A 20,965-nucleotide genomic window follows, 5' to 3' on the forward strand; every position below is an offset into this window, starting at 1 on the left:
GTCTGGTTAGTTCAGGGATTACTTTGTTCTGTGCTCTTCTGCTTTCTTTGACAGACACCCGTGTGGTGGCATGTGTGTGCCAACAAAGCAGTTTTTCCCCCTTTCACAAGAAGGCACACAATTTAAGTCCATCATGAAGTAAGTTCAACAGCCTCAGTAAACTTCCTAATAGCCCAACAGTTATTTTAGAGCCATTAAATACTTGCAGATCAGTTTGGATGCAGCAGATCCTAGTAGGGTAGAGCTGATGGCTTGGTAGAGGCAAGCATAAAACTATCACAGGGCATACCCACATAATGGCTGATGCTAACCATCAGTATTACTCTGTCTAACAAGCACTGACGTTCACCCAAAAGATGCTCAGCTGCAAGCAAATAAGTCTTTTCCACTTTAGGCTAGTTAGTTTGAGTCGCAGTGCATACATTTACATCCACACACACACACACATACTTTGCTAAGCAAAACCTGGGTCTGCAGTTACACCACTGCAAATAATTAAAGGCAGAAGGCAACATGAAGTCAGGACAGCAATGTAATTCTTGCTGGATCTCTAGTATCTCTACCACTGGCAATGAATGTTCTCAGTGAAAATCTGAATGTACCAACCCTTGGAGGTACCAACCCTTGGAGAAGAGACCTCAACATACTGATGGAAAAAATAAATCAACACAAATATAATTGTAGATGATTACAATTGGGCCATCACCTATAATGAATCATACGGTAAAGTGTTTTCATACTCGCCCTGCCTGAAAAAGGAGACCCCACAGCTATAGTTTCAGCTACCTGTATAATAACATTAAATGTTTGAACCCGTTATGGAATTTTTTAACTTTCTGTCAATTGACAAGCATCAGGCCTATGACAGGGAATGATACTGTTTCAGCCAGAAACCGCATTTGTAGCCGCCACGCATGTTCAAGTTTACCAACACTTACACAGCTTGTAAGTTCTGTTTTGTTTTGACGTTCTGTATTTTCCTTTACACTGTGTTTTGAAGGATGCTGTAAGTGTTGTTACTGCACCTTGTATCGAATATTTGACAGTAGGTTTCAACTGCCAATTATAAACACACAGGAAACAGTGGTTGAAAACCATCCAAACAAGAGGAACCAATCAAAAGTACCTTCTTAAACAACGGGACACCTCAGCCTTGTGCCCAACACCATTTTGGTACAGACATGACTTTTATCCCTAGAGGGGAAAACAATGTCTTAGGCTATTTGTGTTTTAGAAACAGCCAGTTGTACAAAACAACCTAGAAAAGGGTATTCTAAAGAGCAGTTGTGCTCAGGATAGCAGCATAATTAGAGGTGGGCAAGGGGGGCACGAATCCTGGGCACTGATTAGGGGAGCAGGCAGGGGGCACCAGAACAGACACAGCTATACACTGCTACTCCAGCAGCAACAGGCCTGGTGCACAGAAAAGAGTCAGGAAGTGAAGGCAAGAAGGTGTTGTCCCCATACATGCCCCCAGTCACTGAATTAAATGTTTGACATTTTTGTTCAACATGGCATTCAGCAGTGCCTGTGGATAAGAAGGCAAATGAAAAGCTTAACTCTTTGGCTGGGAGACACCTTCCCCCGTAGCTGTCAGGACCCTAGAGCCCCCATGGCTCCATTCCCCGAGTCCTGGACACTGGCTGCAGCCTGCAGCTGCCCAGGGTGCAAACCCTACCAGATTCATCTCTGCCAGGATGTGTTTTCAGAGTTATAAACTAAGTAACAGAAGCTGACCTTGTTACCCCTTCCCCATTACAAATGGAAAAACCCTTTGGATCTAAAACCTTACTGAAACCAGTTTCTTTTATAAACACTATGAAGTTTTCATTCTTCAAGGAAAACATTCATGGCTTGGAAACGTTTCACAGGACATACTTGTTAATTCTAACTTACATTATCAATGTGCATAACTTTTCTTGTCCTCAAATACTTATTCTCTCAAAAGAAGTGTGTATTATCTACAAAGTTTTGTATCTGCTGCCATATGCCATTTTATAGGAGTAGTAAGATGTTTTATGCAATCTATAGCAAGGTCATTTGTTTTAGTTGGTTATTAATGTATGAAGCTATTTAAATACAAAAGAGTATATTAATTGGAAAACTCATTAGGTATCTGGAAATGCTTAAGCAACTCCTTACTAAACTTGAGTGTAAGAACCATCTCTCCCAGGATGTCTAAAGACTCTCTTGTGGAATCAACTTAAGTTGAAGATCCAAACATAAGCTTGGCATATCCATTAGCAGATGGGATTTATGACTGAGGCTGCTACCAAGACCATCACCTCAAGGTGTTGAGCCAGTGACAGCGACTGGTATCTGAATTCAGCCCTGGAAAGGGATGCACTTTTTACTTTCAGTGAGACTATGGCAAAAGAAGAGCATAAATTCCTCCAAACTAAGATGCATACTTTTTTGCTTATACTTTTACATGCTCTTTCACTCACTCTTATATAACTCATCTCAATCTGCTCATTTTCACCTCATCAGGCTTTCATGCTAGCATGTCAACAGGCAAGCAAATGACACCAGCAAGGCAAAGAACAAAGGACTCACAACATGGAAACAAAAAGCAGTCCCTTTTCAATACAGCCCCATTTCTGTAACACAGTTGCTCCCATACATCAACAGTCTCAACAGATGGGAGGTTACAAAAGCATTGCCAAAGGGTGAGATTTAAATAGTTTCTGAAGTGACTTTAATAGGATATGGAAATGCCTTTGCAAGGCAAAAATAGCTTCTTTGGTTAAATGCCATTTCTTTGGACAACTTATTGTGGGATAGGGCAGATCTGTTAACCAGGATGAACAGTGAGACAGCACAGTTTAATCTGAATTTAAAATTCCTCATATCCATTATTTTCCCTTCTCCGGTTTTCTTCTTGAAGATTTGCATGCAACCAATTTAAATACTTCTTTCTTCCTTTCTGTTGCATCAGATTTTATTGAGATCGCTCAGCTTTATCCATTTACAAACCATTATAGCCTATTCAGGATTAAATGGGATTTGCTGACCCTGAATCAAAATTACTTTGCTCACCTATGATACATGAATGTTGGTCTCGCCTCACCTAGGTACAAGCGATCCTACCAGAGGAGGACGTGTACTCAAGGTTCTGATCTCCATTGCACGTTCCCCATTTAACCCCCCTTTTCCTTCTTCTTTAGCAATAAAATAAATGCTGTTCGTAACTGTGAGCACTGTCTTGTTTTTGATCGCATTTAGACATGGCAAGAAGCCCAGGTGACTAAAATAAGGGAACAGGGGTTGTCTCTGGCCTTAGCTGACATCAAGAGAGACAATCATTAGGACTGGACTTGTGGAATTCTTGTTTTCCCAGGCTACAAAAGACTTAGCAACTCCGCCATGCAACTCTTTTAAACCTCTGTCCTGCCCAACTCAAGGCCAAGGTCACTTTAAACAGTCTGCTGTAAACAGTAATGAGAATGCCAAGTTGAGTATTGCTAAAAGCCTGGGAAAGGCCTAAAACCTGCCAGTTACTTGAAAAGGAAGAGTAAGGAAAACCTCCTTCAGTTTGTAAAGCAGACCTCCCCTGGGCAGAGCTGGGCACTACAAGCACACATTTCCCAAGCTTCCTGTTTGTTTTTAATCTTCGATCAGAATAAAGAGCTCGGTTCTGACCTCTCACCAGTTCCCAATAACTCCCTGGACTTCAGTGAGTTGTTTTTCATTTATGTGGGATCAAAATCAATCCCAAAGGGCAGCCACCCGTTAAAGTCATATGACCAAATGCATCCCTGGGGTCTGGAGAAACCACCTGAATGCAGCTGTGAATTTGCAGTTTTTAACAGGACAGATTTATAAGCAAAGCTCCTGCAAGGTGGATCTAAATTCTGAATTGGGACCAGTGGTTTCCCTGACAGGGGTGGAGGCACTCTGAAGTAGTTTAAAGTTTTGGGTTATTTTTGGTTTCAGGGGGTTTTTTTGTTTTTTAAGAACACTTTTCAAAAATGGAATTAAAATATTAAGCTGCATACAATACAATCTAGCGCTGCAGCCATAGATTTTAAAGTCAGAAGGAACTGTCCCAGTTATCTCATCCGACCTTCTGTGTAACACCTCCACAGAATTTCACAAAAGCTACAACCAGACGTGGCATTTGTCCCAGAATAAACCATTTTATCTCAGGACAAAGTACAATCGTTCAGATGCTCCATGTTCATTGTTCTAGGATAAACCCCAAAAAGGTTCACAGGGTAAGAAGTCCTAACGTTTTATCCAGTGACTTTGCAAAGTGCATCTGAATGGTTGTACTGGGTTTGCTTGACTGAATCAATGGTAGAAAAGTAGGAGTGCATTCAGCCACTCACTAAATCCTGATTAGCAGGAATGCTGGTTTTCTCAGATACAAAATAGCAAATTCTCTGATTTAAACCCCTCCCCCCCAAAAATCCATCTTTTTCCATGATTAAAATTAAATGCCACTATATCTATCTATATCGGTATCAGTTGAACACAATATTTTATTGATACATTTACAATTTAAAGCAATTTTGAAGTGTACCGGTGCCTCAATCACTATACTAAAATAAATTCTAAGTACCTATATATTTTGGTGTTTAACTTTGGTTTTATCACGGAAAATGAGATCTCCCCTGCCCCTTTGCTCACCAGGATGCGGGTCCAGCAGCTGCCATCACCCCACCCCCACTGCTTTGTAGCACTGAGCAGCCCTAATATGCTGGTGCCCTGCCCATGCCATTGCCCCTCAATTCACAAGCCACAGCCCCCCACCCCTGCTGATGCCCCTCACACCCTACCCACAGCCCCCGACCCCAGCCCTGTCAGAGGTGTCTCCCAACTGCCAGGGCTATGGGGCCAGGGACTCGGGTTCATAGCCCCCTGCCCCTTGCAGCAACGCCCAAGCCCCGGCTGCTCCCCACAGGAGGTAATGGCTGCTAAGGTGGAGTGGAGCCCAGCTCTCCTTCCCTCACAGGTGGCACAGGCAGACCAGAGCCCATCGGGGGTGGTGGTGGTGATGTGGAGGGGGAATGTGGGTTGCCCACCACGGGCTCAGGGCTCCCTGCCCTGCTGCCCTCCCCTGGGGCCTCTGCAGCCCAGCAAGTGAGATCCAGTGTGGCAGGGCAGAGAAACTTGATGCCACCACTGCAAGCCATGCACCACCATGGCAAGGCACCCCTGCCTGCCTGTCTGCCTGGCAGCCACGAGCGTTACAACTTGGTGTTGCTGCCGGATGTGCAGGAGGTGCCTCGCTTTGACAGCATAGGGCTTCCAGTGGTGGCCCCAAGCTTTCCTGCCCCACTCTGCCCTGCCATGCTGGGTCCCACCTGCTGGGCCACGGACGCCCTGTGGGCAGAGCAGCAGGGCAGGGAGCCCCAAGCCCACAGTGGGCATCCACTCTGTTCCACACACAAATCTGGGGACAAATGCCCTCCCCAGGAGCGCACACAGCAATGGGAAGCCAGCCCTCCCACCCCCTAGACAAGCCGCCCACACCTCTGTCATGCTCCCCACCTGGGTCCTGCAGTCGTACGTTCCAGCCCTGGGCCCCAAGCCCCATGTGCTGTCCGGGCTGGACAGCAGCCCCAGCCCTGCTCAACTCTCTCCCTCCCTTACTTGTGGAGCCCCAACCCCCAGCCATGTGTACATGTGCACATGGTGCCCTCCGCTGATAGCCCTTTTCCCACTCTCCCCCGTCTTTTGCAGGCTGGAACTCTGCCAGCCTGCAATGGGAAACCTGCTGTTTCCCAGGTTTTTTCCTTAAAATGAGAAAATCTGGGTTTTACTGTGTTTTTCCATGGTGAACGCAAAACCTGGATCCCTGCTGATTAGAAAGGTGTACACAAACCAGTCCTGAGATATTTCTGATTCAGAACAAGCACAGGCACAACTTGTCTAGGGACAAATGCAATGTCTGTTCTGAGCCATAGTAATTATTGAATCAAGGCTCTTACTTTTGGATGAGCTAAAGCACACTTTTGAGAAGACGTCCAATCTTGACTTAAAAAGTCAAGTGACCGAGAATCCACCACCTGTGTTGGCAAACTGTGTTAATGGTTAACTATCTTCACTGCTAAGGTAGGTGTCTGACAGCTAACCCTATTTTCAACATTCACTATATTTTTGCACTGACAGTATTCAGAGCTGCATTGTAAACTCTCAGTTGTGGGAAGCTGGAGGCTGTAGCCCGTGGGCAGAGGACAGTTGGGGGTTTCTGCTGCTAATACAAACCTGTAGCAAAGCAAACAACAGTATTAACCACTGTCATTCAGAATCTTCAGAACACACAAAACAGATCATAAGGTCGATTTCGTTCCCTCCTACACATTTCACTTCTAAAAAAATATCACCCAGAAAAGTCATATAGGCCTTAAAAAGCTAATATTCAAATACTGACACACACTTGCAGTTTTAGCTGCACCATATTTTCACCCAGATATATGTCTATTGACTCCTATGTGGCACAGAGAAGTGTGCTACATCAAGCCATCCACCACATTTGAAGCCATGTATCAGCATCTGAAAAAGTTCTAGCTATCATAAGAGCACATTATAAAACAGTTATAAAAAGGAGTAGATTCTGCAACCCAAATGAGCAGAATCCTGTTCTTATTGATGTTATATAGTTTTTTTAATTGGCTTCCGTGGACATAAGGTAGACTCCATGAAAGTGTTCTGAACTGAATTTTAAAAGCAACATACACTGAAAAATTACCCATATAAACCATCAAAAGGAGGAGTTTGAGACTTACTTTCCCCACCAAATATTTGGCCTGTCCAATTTTTTGTGCATTATCCTGTTAAACACAGCTTCCAAATCAATGTAGCAGTCATCATCTGTCTTCAACAACAAATCAAAACTTGTTGATTCTACTGTCCTGTTGCCAAGACAAAAATAGTGATTTAGTGGAAAGCAATTCAAAACTACATTAAAATTCTGTAGCAAAACCTATATGCAATCTAAATGGTAGGGACCCTCTAGAGAGGTAAGCCATTCTTCCCTGTCTTTTTAAATGGTTATGCTATAGGCTCATAGTGAGGACTGACTGCTGGTTCTAAAGGAGGAACGCATAACCACTATGACATCGTCTCATGGCATGGGTTTATTTCTGCAAGAAACCTGAGGAAGGAATTTTGCAATCCAGGACAGATGGCAGGATTGATTTACAATGAATCTGTCTGAAATAGTACTGACCTCAGAAAGATGCAAGCTCCTGCTGATGACTGCACCACAGCTGTTCAGGCCACAGGCTATGTAAAGGGTGAGTGGCCTAACTAGTTTTCTGCACACTATAGTTGGTTCAAGTGTGATACAACTGGGAAAGTGTCCAAGGAATGATCTGTAGCAATAATTTGGTGCTTATTCTCTGTAAGGCAGTTTCCACACATTAAAATGAGTAATCCCCAACACCTCTGGGAGGTACTGCTATTATTTTATAGATGGAAAAACTGGCAGGAAAGGAGAAACTCTAAGAACTAGAATGAGATTATTCCCCGAGTTATCCCTAAAGGACTTGTTCACGCTTTTGTTCATATTTTTAAGAACATTCTATATAGTCACATTCCCTAAAGAGAAAAATATTTTCCTTTTAACCATTATTCCAGAAACTGAAAAGGAGATACATTTCTGCTAATGTGCAACCAGACAATACAGACACTAGGAAAATCTGTACTTTAACTTATTTTGAAAACTTTTTTGTAACCCTTTTGAACACTGGCTGACTACTTCAGTTAATCATTCATGCACTTCCTGTCCCCCTCAAACAACTTCTATGAGGTGTTGGAATGATACTGGTAGTCTTTAAAGTTATAATTTAAAACAAAGGAAGAATGCACACAGGCTCAAAACATATCATTGAATTAGCTCCAATAGTTTCTCCACACCTACAGAAATAAGAATAAGGAAGCAGGCCCAAAGTCTTTACAGCTAATATGAGCCCATATTCTTGACACTCCAGGTGTTGTAGGCACAGTTCTGACATTTTCTGTACACCCCAACAGGTGACCCACAGGCTGTGGTAGCAAGTGGGTGCTATGGTTATAACTAGTGCTCTGAACAATGTGGAAGGCCTTCTGAAACCCTCTAGAGCGGAGATGGAGCCTGTGAGACACTGAGCACTTTCTTTCAGATGAAATCTGCATTGCAGTTAAAATAGAGAGCTCATAAGCCCTGCCAATGTTGGACCTTTTGGACCTATTCAAAAACTCAACTCCCACTTTTCTTTTGACTTCAATGGGCTTTGGGCCAGGCCTCCTGTTGTCAACCAGCATCTAACACTGACATTTAAATTGCTAGTCTTCAGATAAATCTGTGGTATAATGCCATCGTTAGACTTATCTGAAGACTAGCAATTTAAATGAGCAATGACTTCAGGTAGGGCTGAGGCCAATCTTATGAAGAAAACTAACAACAATCAAAACAGAATATGATTTAACACAGGTTTGAGATAGTAGAGCGGACTGATTTGTAGAGCAGTCTGTTCTGTACGTTTGTTTTTATTAAGGCAGAGACTATGGCCTTTGTGGCAGCATTGTCGATTTTCATCACCAAACAGTTTTCTTTCCTTTGCAGTGAGAAAAATAATTAAAACTTAAAAAAAAGAAATCACTGCAGGCTACATACTCTGTAACAGCATGGACTACCCTGCACCAGAAATATATCCTTAGGGAGTGCTTTAGTTATGTTTGTTTCCAACCTACCACCTGTAGAAGTTCAGCAGTTTGGCTGGAACATTTCTGTATGTGTCAACCACGTCTACAAATACAATATCATCATAGATTCTGCTTTCTTCTTTCAACAAGGCATCCTCTTCTTCCAGGTTTTTCAAGTGGCTTTCAAACCTTTCAGGGCGAGTATGAAGGTTTTTTAAGAGAGCATCACCTTCTGAAGGAGGGAGGAGAAATTATGCAGACAAAATTATGTCCCTATTACTACTTTCCCCATGCAATTGTGTAATTTTTCTTATACCACCATCCTCATATTTATAGATTCAATTTGCCAGTAAACATCAAGATAAATTAGGAAATTCTGCAAGTAGTTAAAAAACAGGCACAAGTTTTAACAATTAAATGATTAAAATTAGAATTATTACAGGATTATTTGAAGACTGTACGTGTTCGTCTTGCAGAACACTACTTTGCTTCATGGAAACACTTCCAAAATACTAACTCTTGTTTAACAGAAGTAGTTGTCTGATATTTTATTCTCTTCCTTTTATCCTCAAAAAATGGGAAGGCTGCTCTAGTGAACTTCAGTTAATCCAAACTGCATGAACGTCTAATACAAACCAAGACTGACAGCTGTACTAAACGTAGCTATGTTGTCTTAAACCACTCTACTGAAGCTCAGCATATTGTCACAGCACAATCACACTGACCTGACATTGCCGCGTAAATGCATTAAGGCAGCGTTGTCCAATGTGTGACCCATGGGGCACAGGATGCATGAGGGGTTAATATGTGGCCCCTGGGCAGTGGAGGGCTTCAGGCTCCCCCGCCCTGTTTCTTGACTCTGCCCTCAGGGCAGTGCAGGGCATAGCAGTACATCCTGCACCTTGGGGAGCCAGGGGCCTGTGTGTGCAGCACTGTGCAGTGGGAGCACCTGTGTACAATGTGGTTTGGTGCAGCATGGGGAAGGAAGCATTCACACGGGGCGGACGTGGTCTCAGGGAAGACCTGGTCCACGCTGGTGCAGCCTGCAGACTTTGCAGCCCCCAGATACTCCCATGTCAGCCAGCTCTGCATTAAGGAAACTGGACAGACATTCCCTGGGTATATTCAATGCATTTTTGAACCTGCTCCTGCACAGATGTCTGGGAGATGGGACTGCTCAATCTTATCTCCTAGTCCTACCTCACCACAGCATAGGAATTATGCTGTAACACAGCTGTTGCTGTGTTTACAACTTTGTTATGCATAGCAAAGATCTGCAGTGTAGACAGATACTTATTAGTATGAGCAAAGCCTTGTGCTTGCCCTATGTTTCTTCTAGGTGCCTGAGAAGTTCTACAAATAAGCTGGTGGACTCACCCTCAGGTATCATTTTGAAAACAGGTTAAATAACTTCCACTTCTTTTCATTCTGAAGCAGAAACCTGTCCTGATCTTTTGAAAAACGTGAACTTTTTTGCATTGTAGCACTATCCATGGGCCACTGTATCTGTCAACTTCAGTACTAATGGCCCAAAGACCACACAGAGTTTGAAAGGGCTCCCAGAGGCTCTATATTCAATCTTCTCAAATGGGAAGAAAGGGTAACTGTGCTGCTGGGACAGGTAAGAGCGTTTTAGGTCAGTCAGGTTTATCACCATTAAGAAGTCAGCACTCATCAATAGGTACCACTGTGGTGCCAGATATACCACATTAATTACTGGCAAAAAGCTGACTTTTTTAAGGCCCCCTCTCCACATCAGGTAAAGACACGAGGGGATCTAATGTGCAATTCACACAATCATGCCTCCTGCCACGGCACACGTGCATGACAGAAGGTGCTAGTCTCAAGCAATACCTGTAATGTGTACAGGGGGCTTAAGACAACCATTATGAACTTTTTTCTTTTTTAAAACATGGGCCTGATAACAAGGATCAAGGACAAAGTCAGGGAAATGAGCCTGGATCAAAAATAAAAAGGTTGCTTGTAGTGATGAAAAGACAGTGAAATGACAACATCAGCTGGGCCAGGGAATAAGAAGCAAGCAGAAAGGCTGTGAGAACATCACCACATTTTATTCTCTAGAGGAATAGACTGATTATCCTAAAAGTAGAACTTTTTAGCCCATCAAAGTAATATTGGACAGTTTCAAGGCAGTCATTTAAATGTCCTATTGTATAACAATAGAGGCTGTCCTACTGCATCTTTCTACTTACCTTGAATAGTGTAGATAAAGCCTCCTGATATTCCCTCCACACCTTCTGTAAATTCATGTGGCAATGAACCTTCCCCTGCCTGATGGAGAGTGATTTAAAAAAAAAGTTCAATGTTCACTCCTGATGTGCGTTTCTTAGTGATTTGTTTAAAAGTATATACCTTTGTGATAACTAAGAATAAAAATAAAACTATTTTCAGTATCTCATTTTTCAGCATGTGCACATATGAAATAGTATGATCTTATCATTCTAATTTTAGGTCGAAATTTTCATAAATGCCTAAACAATTTGAGATGCTCAGTTTCCATAAAAATTAAAAGCACCTGGATGTCAAAAAATTGATGCTGCAGTTTTCAGAGTTGCTAATTCTTTTTGTTCCATTACTCCAGATGAGACTGGAAAGCTAGCTTTGAAATAAAAAAGAAAAGGTAAAACAACCCTGACTAAAGCATAAAAGCTCTCCATGCTTGTGATCTAAAATGCTGACACAGAAAGAAATGATTATGCCAGGATTTCAGTAACTAAGCCAGAATATACCACAGTAAAAACCTGACTTCACTGACTTCAACAGAGCTTCACAAACAGTGAATTTTGACCCATTAGTTTAAATGCACCCAGAGGGAACAAGCCAACTTAATTCCCATCAAGAATGAAAAAAGACCTTTAGTGGCACCATTATTTTTGTACACCAAAGGACCCATGTGATCCCCTGGTAGTACAAGTTTAAATTTAAACCAATTAAGGAAGTCAAACGTAAATCATCTCATATACTGAAGTTTATAGAAAAATGCAGGAAGGATAGGAAAGTGAGACTAACGCACCGCAGTGACTCTGAGCACACCCCCTCCGTCATTCACCATCACTTTGTGAAGGTTTCTAGAAACAAGGCCCTGCAAGTCTTGGCTTTCCCATACAATAGTGCCTTCAAAACTCTGTGAAAAAAGCATACTGCAGTTCACCATTACCAAGACAAACATATGCTTACATGTACATGCAGGGTAGTATCATCTCATAGTCATGCACAAAGATTTAAGGGCAAAACAATATTTCTAATTTTGAGAGATCCAGCTTGATATAAATGTTGGTTTTGTAACACAACAAAGGTATCTTTCTTAGCCTTGATGGCAACAAAACAAATCAGAAATAAAAGGATGAAGCATACGAAACAGTTAAGCTTTTTAGCCAAACATCATATTTCTCCACATTAGGAGACATATTAAAATTTAATAGAAACCTACAAAGAAAGTTTGTTTTCCAGATGTTTAAAAAACTGAACTGTATTTAAAAAAGAAGTAAACTGATTTTTTTTTTAATTAACTGTAAAAACTTACATTACAGAATACATTAAAAGAAATCTGAAAATCAGTGATGCTTTTCATCATCTGCAAAAGCCCTTATCTGAGTTCTCTGCTGAACTCAGAGGAAGAAATGGAACCGCCTTTGCTGCCCTGGCACAGTTGTCACCAGCTGTTGCAGGACCATCACAGGACCCAGGCCTATCCTGGCAGGCAAGTAAAAGATATAAGGATTTTCTTCACTCCCTTCCTTTCCCCCAACCCACCCTCAGGCTTTTAATTATCACTTTAAAGTCATCTCTTGGGCATGTATGATCTTAAGAGGGGTTTTAAAAAATTATTTAAAAAAAACCCATTTCAGTTAGCTTCTTCGCTGATCCACTGAATGCTGCATATATGGACACCTATAGATATGTAAATGCTACAATAATTTCCTGGTGAAACCTCTCAGATGGTGAGAAAGAGGCAAAAAGGGATGAAGGATAATTTTAATTATAATTATTAAATTATAATTTAATTTTAAGTTGTCTCATTTTTAAAATAAGCCTGTCCCCACCAGAAAAAAAACATACAATAGATCCATCAAAAGTTTCACAAACATTAAATAATTTTCTTTTCAGCAAGATATGGTCGAGGTTTAGATCGATGCCTCCCAACCTGAAACTGAAAATGTTGGTACAGTGACCACAACAGCAGGTGGCTGTTGTGTGCATGCAAGCAAAACTTTCTCGTTATTTACAATTATCCATGATTGCTGACAACTCATCAGTGATCAGAATGGTTTGCCAGCCTGCCTGTATGCCACTCTTCAGTTCCTGCTTTGCACTGTCCTTTTCTCCATAGATACTCTTCATTGACTGAGTTCCAAAACAGTTCAGCTTCCCGTAGCTTCATCAGACTTCTCAATATCATCCACCAACTGGTCATTTTTCATCACTGTGGCATGCTCAATATGCAATCATGGATACACACTGCAAAAGTCCCTCATCTCTTGGTTTTTAATTCCAATTTAGTAATGAATACAGGGCCAGATCTAGGGGGAGGGGGTGCAGTGGTGGGGTTGCCCCCCACTGCTTTTGATTCCTGCACCACCCAAAATTTAAAATCAACTTTCTGGCAGTGGCAGCAGCATTTCTATTCAGGCAACAGGGAGGGAGTCAATTGAGTTAATAGATCATTACAATCTACCTGATTCCTTCTAAACTCTTCATTCCACACGTGTTAATGACCCCCTCTCCTTTTTAATGGTCTTGATATTTCACTAATCAAGCTAGCCTTTCTTCTGCAATACTGACTGATGTCTGTTAGCTGCTCCTGGTAACCTAGCTCCTATTTCACAGCTCTGCAAGCTGTTTTTATCTCTAGCTAAAACACTAACTTTTGTTTTTTATTCACAAAATATGATATAGCAAATTAATGCACATTCCAACAAAACTGCATTAGTTTTTGCTTTGATCTTAAATGAAATAGCATAGTAGTAAATTCGCTACTTCATTTTTAACTGGAGAAAACTGTGTTGTCTTATATGTGATGATTATGTATCACACACCACCTACACCTACCTTTTCAAAATCCTAGATTCACTCAGGAACAGACCCAGTTAGTCCTCTGACAAAGTCAACTTTTATGCTTAATACCTTCACTCTGCTTGCCTTTATTTCTTAACTGAAAAGACAAATGGCTCATTGCTAAGCCTTTTTGTAAATAATTAATGGCATGACTTCCCAACATCCTCCACTGTGAAAAATCAGATAGCATCTCTTCTTCCCTTGGTGATGTATTTACAAGGTATTTTAGTAGCTGCTTTTTCCTATTTTCACATTTTTTGCAGGTTTGAGACTCCTTTTCCGCCTGCATAAAAGGGAATAAGATAACACTTTCCAGGTCTACTTCAAAAACATGTTGAAAGGCTAAATCAATTAGTATTCAAGATCGTTGAAAGCAAGGTGTTTTGGTAGTGCAAAATATTATTGCTTTATAAGGTGAGAGATTTGTAAGCAAATTTACTAATGGCTTTAGCCTTTAGCTACTCTGTTTCTAAGCTCCTAATGGAAACTTCAGGCCTAGAAATGCTGAAAGAAGATCATTAGCAGCACACCTGAGACCACATAATCTATTTTCTCCTTATTTAAATTCCACCCTTCTTGCAACTGGAGAGCCCTGGCATTCACAATGAAGACTGAACAGGTGTATTGACAGAATGCAGCCTTGTCAAACTCCTTTCCTAATGTAAAACAGTGCTGTGTCTTTTGTTGTTTTACTTCTCATTAGTAACAAAGTGTACATATGGCACAGAGTCCTACTTCTACATGAGTGGTTTGGAGCTCTGTGTCAAAACAAATGCTTCTTTAAAACTTGTCCATAAGAGCCCCTTAGCCCCGGTGTTTGCTGGCTGTGCTCTCCTGGTACTTTGACTAACATCTGAAACTGCGTGATTGACTCGGCCTTGGACAACCTGGCCTGCCAGATGCTTGCTCTTATGTTTTATTTCCCTCCATCCCTCTTAGGATGATGGGGGGAAAAGTAGCACCTTAGCTGAAAGATGGAGGTTCTTTAGTACTTTCAATCTCTAAAGAACGAAGCGTAGGAAATATATGAAGCCTTGTAACCAGCTAATAGCAATTAAACACTTCACTACAAAAATCTATCCACCTCAACATGACTGCATATTGAAATGTGTGCTATGAATCTCTTCCAGATGAGGCTGCCTGCTCCAATATCCTAAATGCCACAGAGGACAATGAGCCAAATCCAAAATGGAACGTACACACCTACACTTGCATCCAAGAAAAAAAAATCAGGCACCTTCGTCCATCCCCCAAAAGCCACCCTCATCTCTTAAGCAACTGAGAGGCCAGAGGCACTAAAGTTTTCACCAGAAAGCTTACTTAGGTGCCTAAAGCTGTGCTGCTGAGAGAACCCACAACTGGTGCCAGACCAGTCAAGCTGAGTGCCCAGGTGCCTAAGTCCTACCAACGTCTGTTTGCAAACTGTGGGTCCCTGTGCCTAAGTTCCCTGTGGGTCTTCATCTTCCTAGACTCAGAGTGTGCTTAACAGGCAGAGAGCACCGAGTGCAGTATGAAGTACAGCATCCAGTCGCTTTCATTAAAAAACAACACACTTAGCCGAGGAGGAGCCCCTCTTTTACACAACACAAGTTAGAGCAGCTGCCAGGAAGTCAGACCTGAGCTCAATGCCTTCCTTAGCCTGAAGGGGCACAAACCACATCTCTCACCTCTCAGACAGGTGCCCTGTCTGGGAGGCTGGTAGAAAGCCTGGAGCAGGGACATTCTCCATCCTGTGAAGCTGTAGAAAGGAATGCGAGATCCCAGCATGGAGGACGATCTCCCTGGAGCTCTGCGATGAAGGGATTCCCCCGGGAAAGGGGAGCCCTGGATACTGGGCCCTTCTCTTGCATGGTACATTAAAGGGCTGCTGGATAATATGCACGAGCAGTCCTGAGAACAGACTGGAAGCCAGGGCTCCCTCCCTCGTCCCGAGGCTGTTCTCTCTCTCCTCTGTCAATCCTGCATTTCTTTGTCCCAGCTTCAACAGGAGAGATGGACACAGTCAGGGTTCGAATTACATTTTGCCTCTTGGGGAGCTCTGCAAAAAAAATTGGGCTGCTCATCACAATACCCTAATAAAATCAGAGACCCCCCAGGTTATGGTTTTCAAACCTTACAGGAGGGCTCTTGTCTTTTATGGGGGGGCTCAACCCCCTTGAGCTTCCCCATAATTCAGACCGTGGACACAGTACCCCACTCTGACTAACCTGCTGCCTGGTGGTTAGGGCATTCACAGGAGATGGGAGATAAGCTTTCTATTACCTCAGGCTAAGGAGAGCCTAAAACCTTGGTCTCCCATTTACTAAATAAGTGCCCCCTGGGTATTGTATGTAAGATGGACACTACCACCATCACCTCCTCCCCCTCCTATGGTTAAAGAAAAGAGTGAGTCACTCAGGCACCTCTGGGCTGGCAGGAGTTTGGGGCTGTAAATCCCAATTTCTCATAGGTGCCTAAATCCAAGATAGAGACATACCCTTAGCTCCTACTGGCTGATTTAAGCATCTTCCTTCTCAGCACTGTCTGAATCCCAACTTTAGGCCCCTAACATCACATCACTGTGTAGATTTACAACACATGTGGCACAGGAGGAACAACAGAGCAGGCCCCCATAGCAAAAAGGAGTTAGAAAAGAGAAATTTTTCAGATCTTTCTTTTTAATAAGAATGCAATAATTTATATCCAAGCGTGGAGATGCATTAGTGTTTAGAGATGCTAAGAGGAAATATATTATAACAGTCTTGGATTTTGGTATCTTGAAAAAGTCTTCAAAGATTTACATTAATAACATCTGAGCCCTGCAGAAACCAATCCCCTATCACTAAACTGTTGGCCAAACAGCATTCTAAAATAAAAATACAGTATATTCTGCACATCACAATAATTTACATTTCCTTCCCTTAAGAAATTTAAGCACCAGTAAATCACATAGAAAATGCTGCAAGATATTTGCTTACTTGACAAGCTATGCTGCCAACATGCTACTCTGGTGGAATATTAAACAAAATTTTTTAAGGAGATAAAACAACCGATCAAGTGCTTCCTCCTCTTACAGGTAACTGGCTCCCAGTGTATTCAATCTTGTGAAGCCATTGGAATAATGTCAGGGTTTAAACTGGCCCCAAATTCATACTTGTCTCAGTTTTCTTCCCTTTCATAGAAACCATTTAACTATTTCTCCCATGACCTAAAATCATCCTGATCCAGAGTGAGAAATATGGTTTCTATATGATGTAGTGCAGCGGTTCCCAAATTGTGGGTCGTGACCCCAAATGGGGTTGTAACATCAGGAGATGGGGGTCACAGGAGTGGGGTTGGGAGTGAGAGGCTATGCTGAGGAAATGGGGCCATCAATGGGGTCATGATGAGGAAAAGTTAGGGAAGCACTGATGTAGTGTATGTATCACAACACTGGTCTGACAATAGTAGGAGGCAGCATATAAATGAATGAAAACCCACTTAACATCTAAAATATTTATAAGATTAGAACACAGTGAATACTCCCGACAGCTGGCAGCTTTCCTGAGCCAGCACTCCTGTTTAAAGTCGGTGTGTAACGTGAGCAGTGACTGTAAGATGGTAGCCTCACTGTAGTAATGCCCATTCTATTGTCTTTGTCTGCCTATCCTTTCTTTTGCTTTATTTAACAACTTCCTTCCACTACAAACATATCCTTACAAAACAACCTAAACTCAATGCCTACAAGACATCATTAATGGGATAACAAAACTTTGGACCCAAGCTTTACAGCTTAAACAAAAATACTCAGGATCAGCAACAACTTTAAAAACCCCATGCCTCCCCTGCCAGCTGGATTTCCCAAATTTCTGAAAGCTGTGCTCCCGCTTCAGGAAAATTACACAGATCATTATTCCTCCTGACCTTGGCAGATGTGTTGCGAAAGGCATACACAATCTTTATGCACCCCTACCTAGGTTTTCATGTGTACATATGCACGCACACACACACTTTAATACGATGCCTCTATTTTCCCACATGTTCCAACGAGCAGTGAAATAGCTGACACCAAAATTTAAAGTATCATCAGTATTTGGGTTCATATCTGTTGAAACAATAGGTCTACATTTCAGAGCTACTGATTCCAGCTCTCTGCAAGCTCAGACAGATGCTTCTGCATCACTTACACCCACTACACATTTTGCAGTTATAACTAAAACGTGACTCTTCCCCACCCCCACCATGAAAGCAGGAGACTGGAGAACTGAGAGATCTGTCTGTGCCTCTAGAAGTCTTCCGCACTCATCTCTAAAAAAAAAAAAGGGGCATGTCCCATTTTATGGGAAACACTTTCTTAAAAGCCTGAGGGACATCAATAGCCCAAGGTTAAGAGACAATTCTCACTGAAATGCTACTAACATACTAGTGAAAAATTATTTTAGAGGACCGCATAAGGCAGAAAAGAGCAAATGAACATTGTTAGAGCACCAGCTGCAAAGAGGTGCCAAATGTTAGCACCTAGAACTGCTAACGTTGGCATGTTGGTATCACTAATCACTACATACTAATTGTTGAGAAATATAAATAGAATAAAAATGGAAATACCAGTCTTACAAATCAACTTCCCATGCTGACTTATAACTACTCTGAGTGGCCTAAATACTGCACATACCTCTGGCAAAATGAACTGCTCTACTGGTTTGTACCACACTCTGTTCACTTGCACTCCACAGCTAGGAGGACTAAAGCGAGCACTGAAGAGAGCCTCCTGTAAGCAAAAAGAAAAAGAAAGAAAGAACAAATATATAAGAAGCTTAAAATCTTATATTCAACAGCTGCAAAAACTATGAAAACTTGCATTATCCTAACCAGTTGACAGTGGAAACAAAAAGCCTCTTAAAGCAACTTTTAGTACTGTTTTAAACAACTGTATTGGATGTTTTTTGCTTACAAATAGCCCATACGACTGCAAAGTACTTTTCCCCTAGTGAATTCACTAGTACTTCTCCCCTAGTGAATGGTCATGAGAGGCAATAACCCAGAAAGAAGAAACAACAGCAGTATCAGCTACCCTGTTCCATACTTCCAGCTTCTCATTCTTGATCTACATGATGCACCTTCTCAGACTACTAATTCTTACCAGTTGGTAATGAAGGACAGTTAGTTACTAGGATCTGAACCAATGAACAGCTTTCAAATAATAACTGGAGACTTTGAAATCAAGACACCATTGTTCATGCCCACCCCACTAAACAAGGCATTCTCTCCTGTAGTATTTCATTATCTTCCATTTTACTTTAGCTAGAAAGCTAGTTTATCTTGAGTTGGACTCTTCCTATGCCTGAAGGGCATGTGCCCAAAAGCTTGCAAAGAACAATTTTTCCCATCTAAGAAAAGATACCACATTTACCCAAAGAACCTTATCTTTCTAGACTGTCCCTCAGGATATGTAATTTTATTGCCTCCCTCTCTCCATTCACCAACTTCTTTTCAGTCCCCACAGGATGAGGTGATGTTATGAAGGTATTCCTTATCGTCTTTCTTACCCCTTTTTGCTCCCAGCTCCCTATTCCTCATCTCAAACACATGCAAACTAGCCATTTGAATTTTAGCTGGAGCAACCTTGTCCAGGAACATAATAGAACCAGGTTTATGGAATTATTTATGAGACTAGGTTGCCATGAAAAACACAGTGTGTTCCCTGTTCTCAGAGATCTGTACCATACCATTATTGCATGACCAGCTTCTCACTGCCTGAAGAACTGGACACATCAAACTATGAAACTGCACACAAATGCATCAACACAAGGCCACTCCTGATATCAGCATAACTCAAGTGTAGCATGGTAAAACTTAAACATCTAACCAATATGCTGTCAGAAAAGGGCTTTCATTTCCAGCATCATTGCATACTCCTTTTTATAGCATAAGGTATAACAAGAGTTCGTACATGCTCCTCATAGGAAAGGCACATTGTAATAGAAAGGCTACATAAAGTTTAGTCATGTACTATTGCATGCCTAATGTTAACACACAACCATCACTAAATTTGATTAAAATAAACCCATTCACTGGAAATGCATTGTGAAGTCCTTTGTTAGATGAACATTTTCATGATGAATATTTGGAGCCAACTGGATAAGTTGATGGATGTGAAAAACAAACAACCCCAACCCCCTCTCTCTCTCCCTCCCCCCCCCCCCCCAGTGGTTTTCAGTTTTCTAATTTTTCTCCAAACAAACCCCAACAAAACAAAACCAAAATTTTGTCCAGGACCTAAAAAATTTAAGATAGATGAATTGTGCTGTTTACACAAAAACCTGGGTAATCTGATCAATTAATCTTAAAAGTTACATGATAAAGTAAACAGAGTTTAGCAAATCTTTATATTACCAGCTTAAAGTTTGAGTCTGTAACACATCTGGAAAACTGAATAAAGTTTATTTTGTTGACTGCATACTAACTAATAAAATGAACAATAATAACTTTCAGATGCCCTGACGGAGGCTGGAAAGATATATGAAACATGAATCAATAGTTTTACTGTGGTTCCATACTCTTATGCTGCTTGTAGACATTAAAAAACCAAAACCAAAATGGCGCTTTACTTTAAATTCGGCACACTCCCATGCTGAGCCCAGCACATGGCCAGAAGAGGTATTGTATTAGTTAGACCTGGCTCACATGCTTTTGTGGGGCTTTTTTGGCACCTTTATCTAATAGCTGGCTGACTCAGCTTTAGCTAAAAGTGCCAAAAAGTCCCACTGAAGTATCTGATCTATACAGACACTGCTTTTTCTGGTAAAGCGAAGATTTGGGTTTTTTTGCTTTTAACATCTGCAAGCAGCCTTAGATAGTAAAGGAGTGTTCTTTGTATGCTTGTTTAAATACATATAATATTTTTCAATCTTCTTAAGTTAAAGATAAAAAAAATGGTTTATTTTGGAATTAGAGAAAATATGTAATCAATAAGTATTTCTATTAACTCACACATCACATACCTAAAAATGTCTGTTATAGAGAAAATTTGATAGTGGACCAGCAGTTTCTAATCTGTGGTACACGTACTGCCAGTGGTACACAGACAACCTGTCAGTGCTGCGTTAACAGATTTATTATAATTACTTTATATGAGGAAAAATTTGCTGGTGGTACTCAATGTTGAACTGAAAAATTTGCTGGTGGTATCATTTTAAACTGGTGGCACGCAATCTGTCAGAGTTTGGGAATCGCTGGACTAGTATGTAAATTCCACAGGTTTTCACATGCACCAGATAAAAAATGGGAAACATGAAAA

The 20,965-nt window shown here is 41.4% G+C and overlaps 1 protein-coding gene across 5 annotated transcripts in view; it reads right to left on the minus strand.

The window, feature by feature from the left end:
• The window catches only part of B3GALNT2 (beta-1,3-N-acetylgalactosaminyltransferase 2), a 54,691-nt gene that overhangs the window by 10,948 nt on the left and 22,778 nt on the right, over positions 1-20,965 (minus strand). For 4 of the 5 annotated variants that reach the window (XM_059715611.1, XM_019479768.2, XM_059715606.1 and 1 more), the window contains exons 5-9: positions 18,341-18,436; positions 11,669-11,779; positions 10,848-10,926; positions 8,683-8,866; positions 6,735-6,860 (exon numbers count right to left, since the gene is read on the minus strand). In XM_059715611.1, the coding sequence (XP_059571594.1) occupies positions 6,735-6,860; positions 8,683-8,866; positions 10,848-10,926; positions 11,669-11,779; positions 18,341-18,436 (596 nt within the window). Of the gene's footprint in view, positions 1-2,681; positions 6,214-6,734; positions 6,861-8,682; positions 8,867-10,847; positions 10,927-11,668; positions 11,780-18,340; positions 18,437-20,965 lie in introns of those variants that run through there. The other variant, XM_019479769.2, reaches the window with a different exon arrangement.

The sequence above is a fragment of the Alligator mississippiensis genome, chromosome 1 (assembly GCF_030867095.1).
Source record: "Alligator mississippiensis isolate rAllMis1 chromosome 1, rAllMis1, whole genome shotgun sequence".
Taxonomy (NCBI): Eukaryota; Metazoa; Chordata; order Crocodylia; family Alligatoridae; genus Alligator; species Alligator mississippiensis.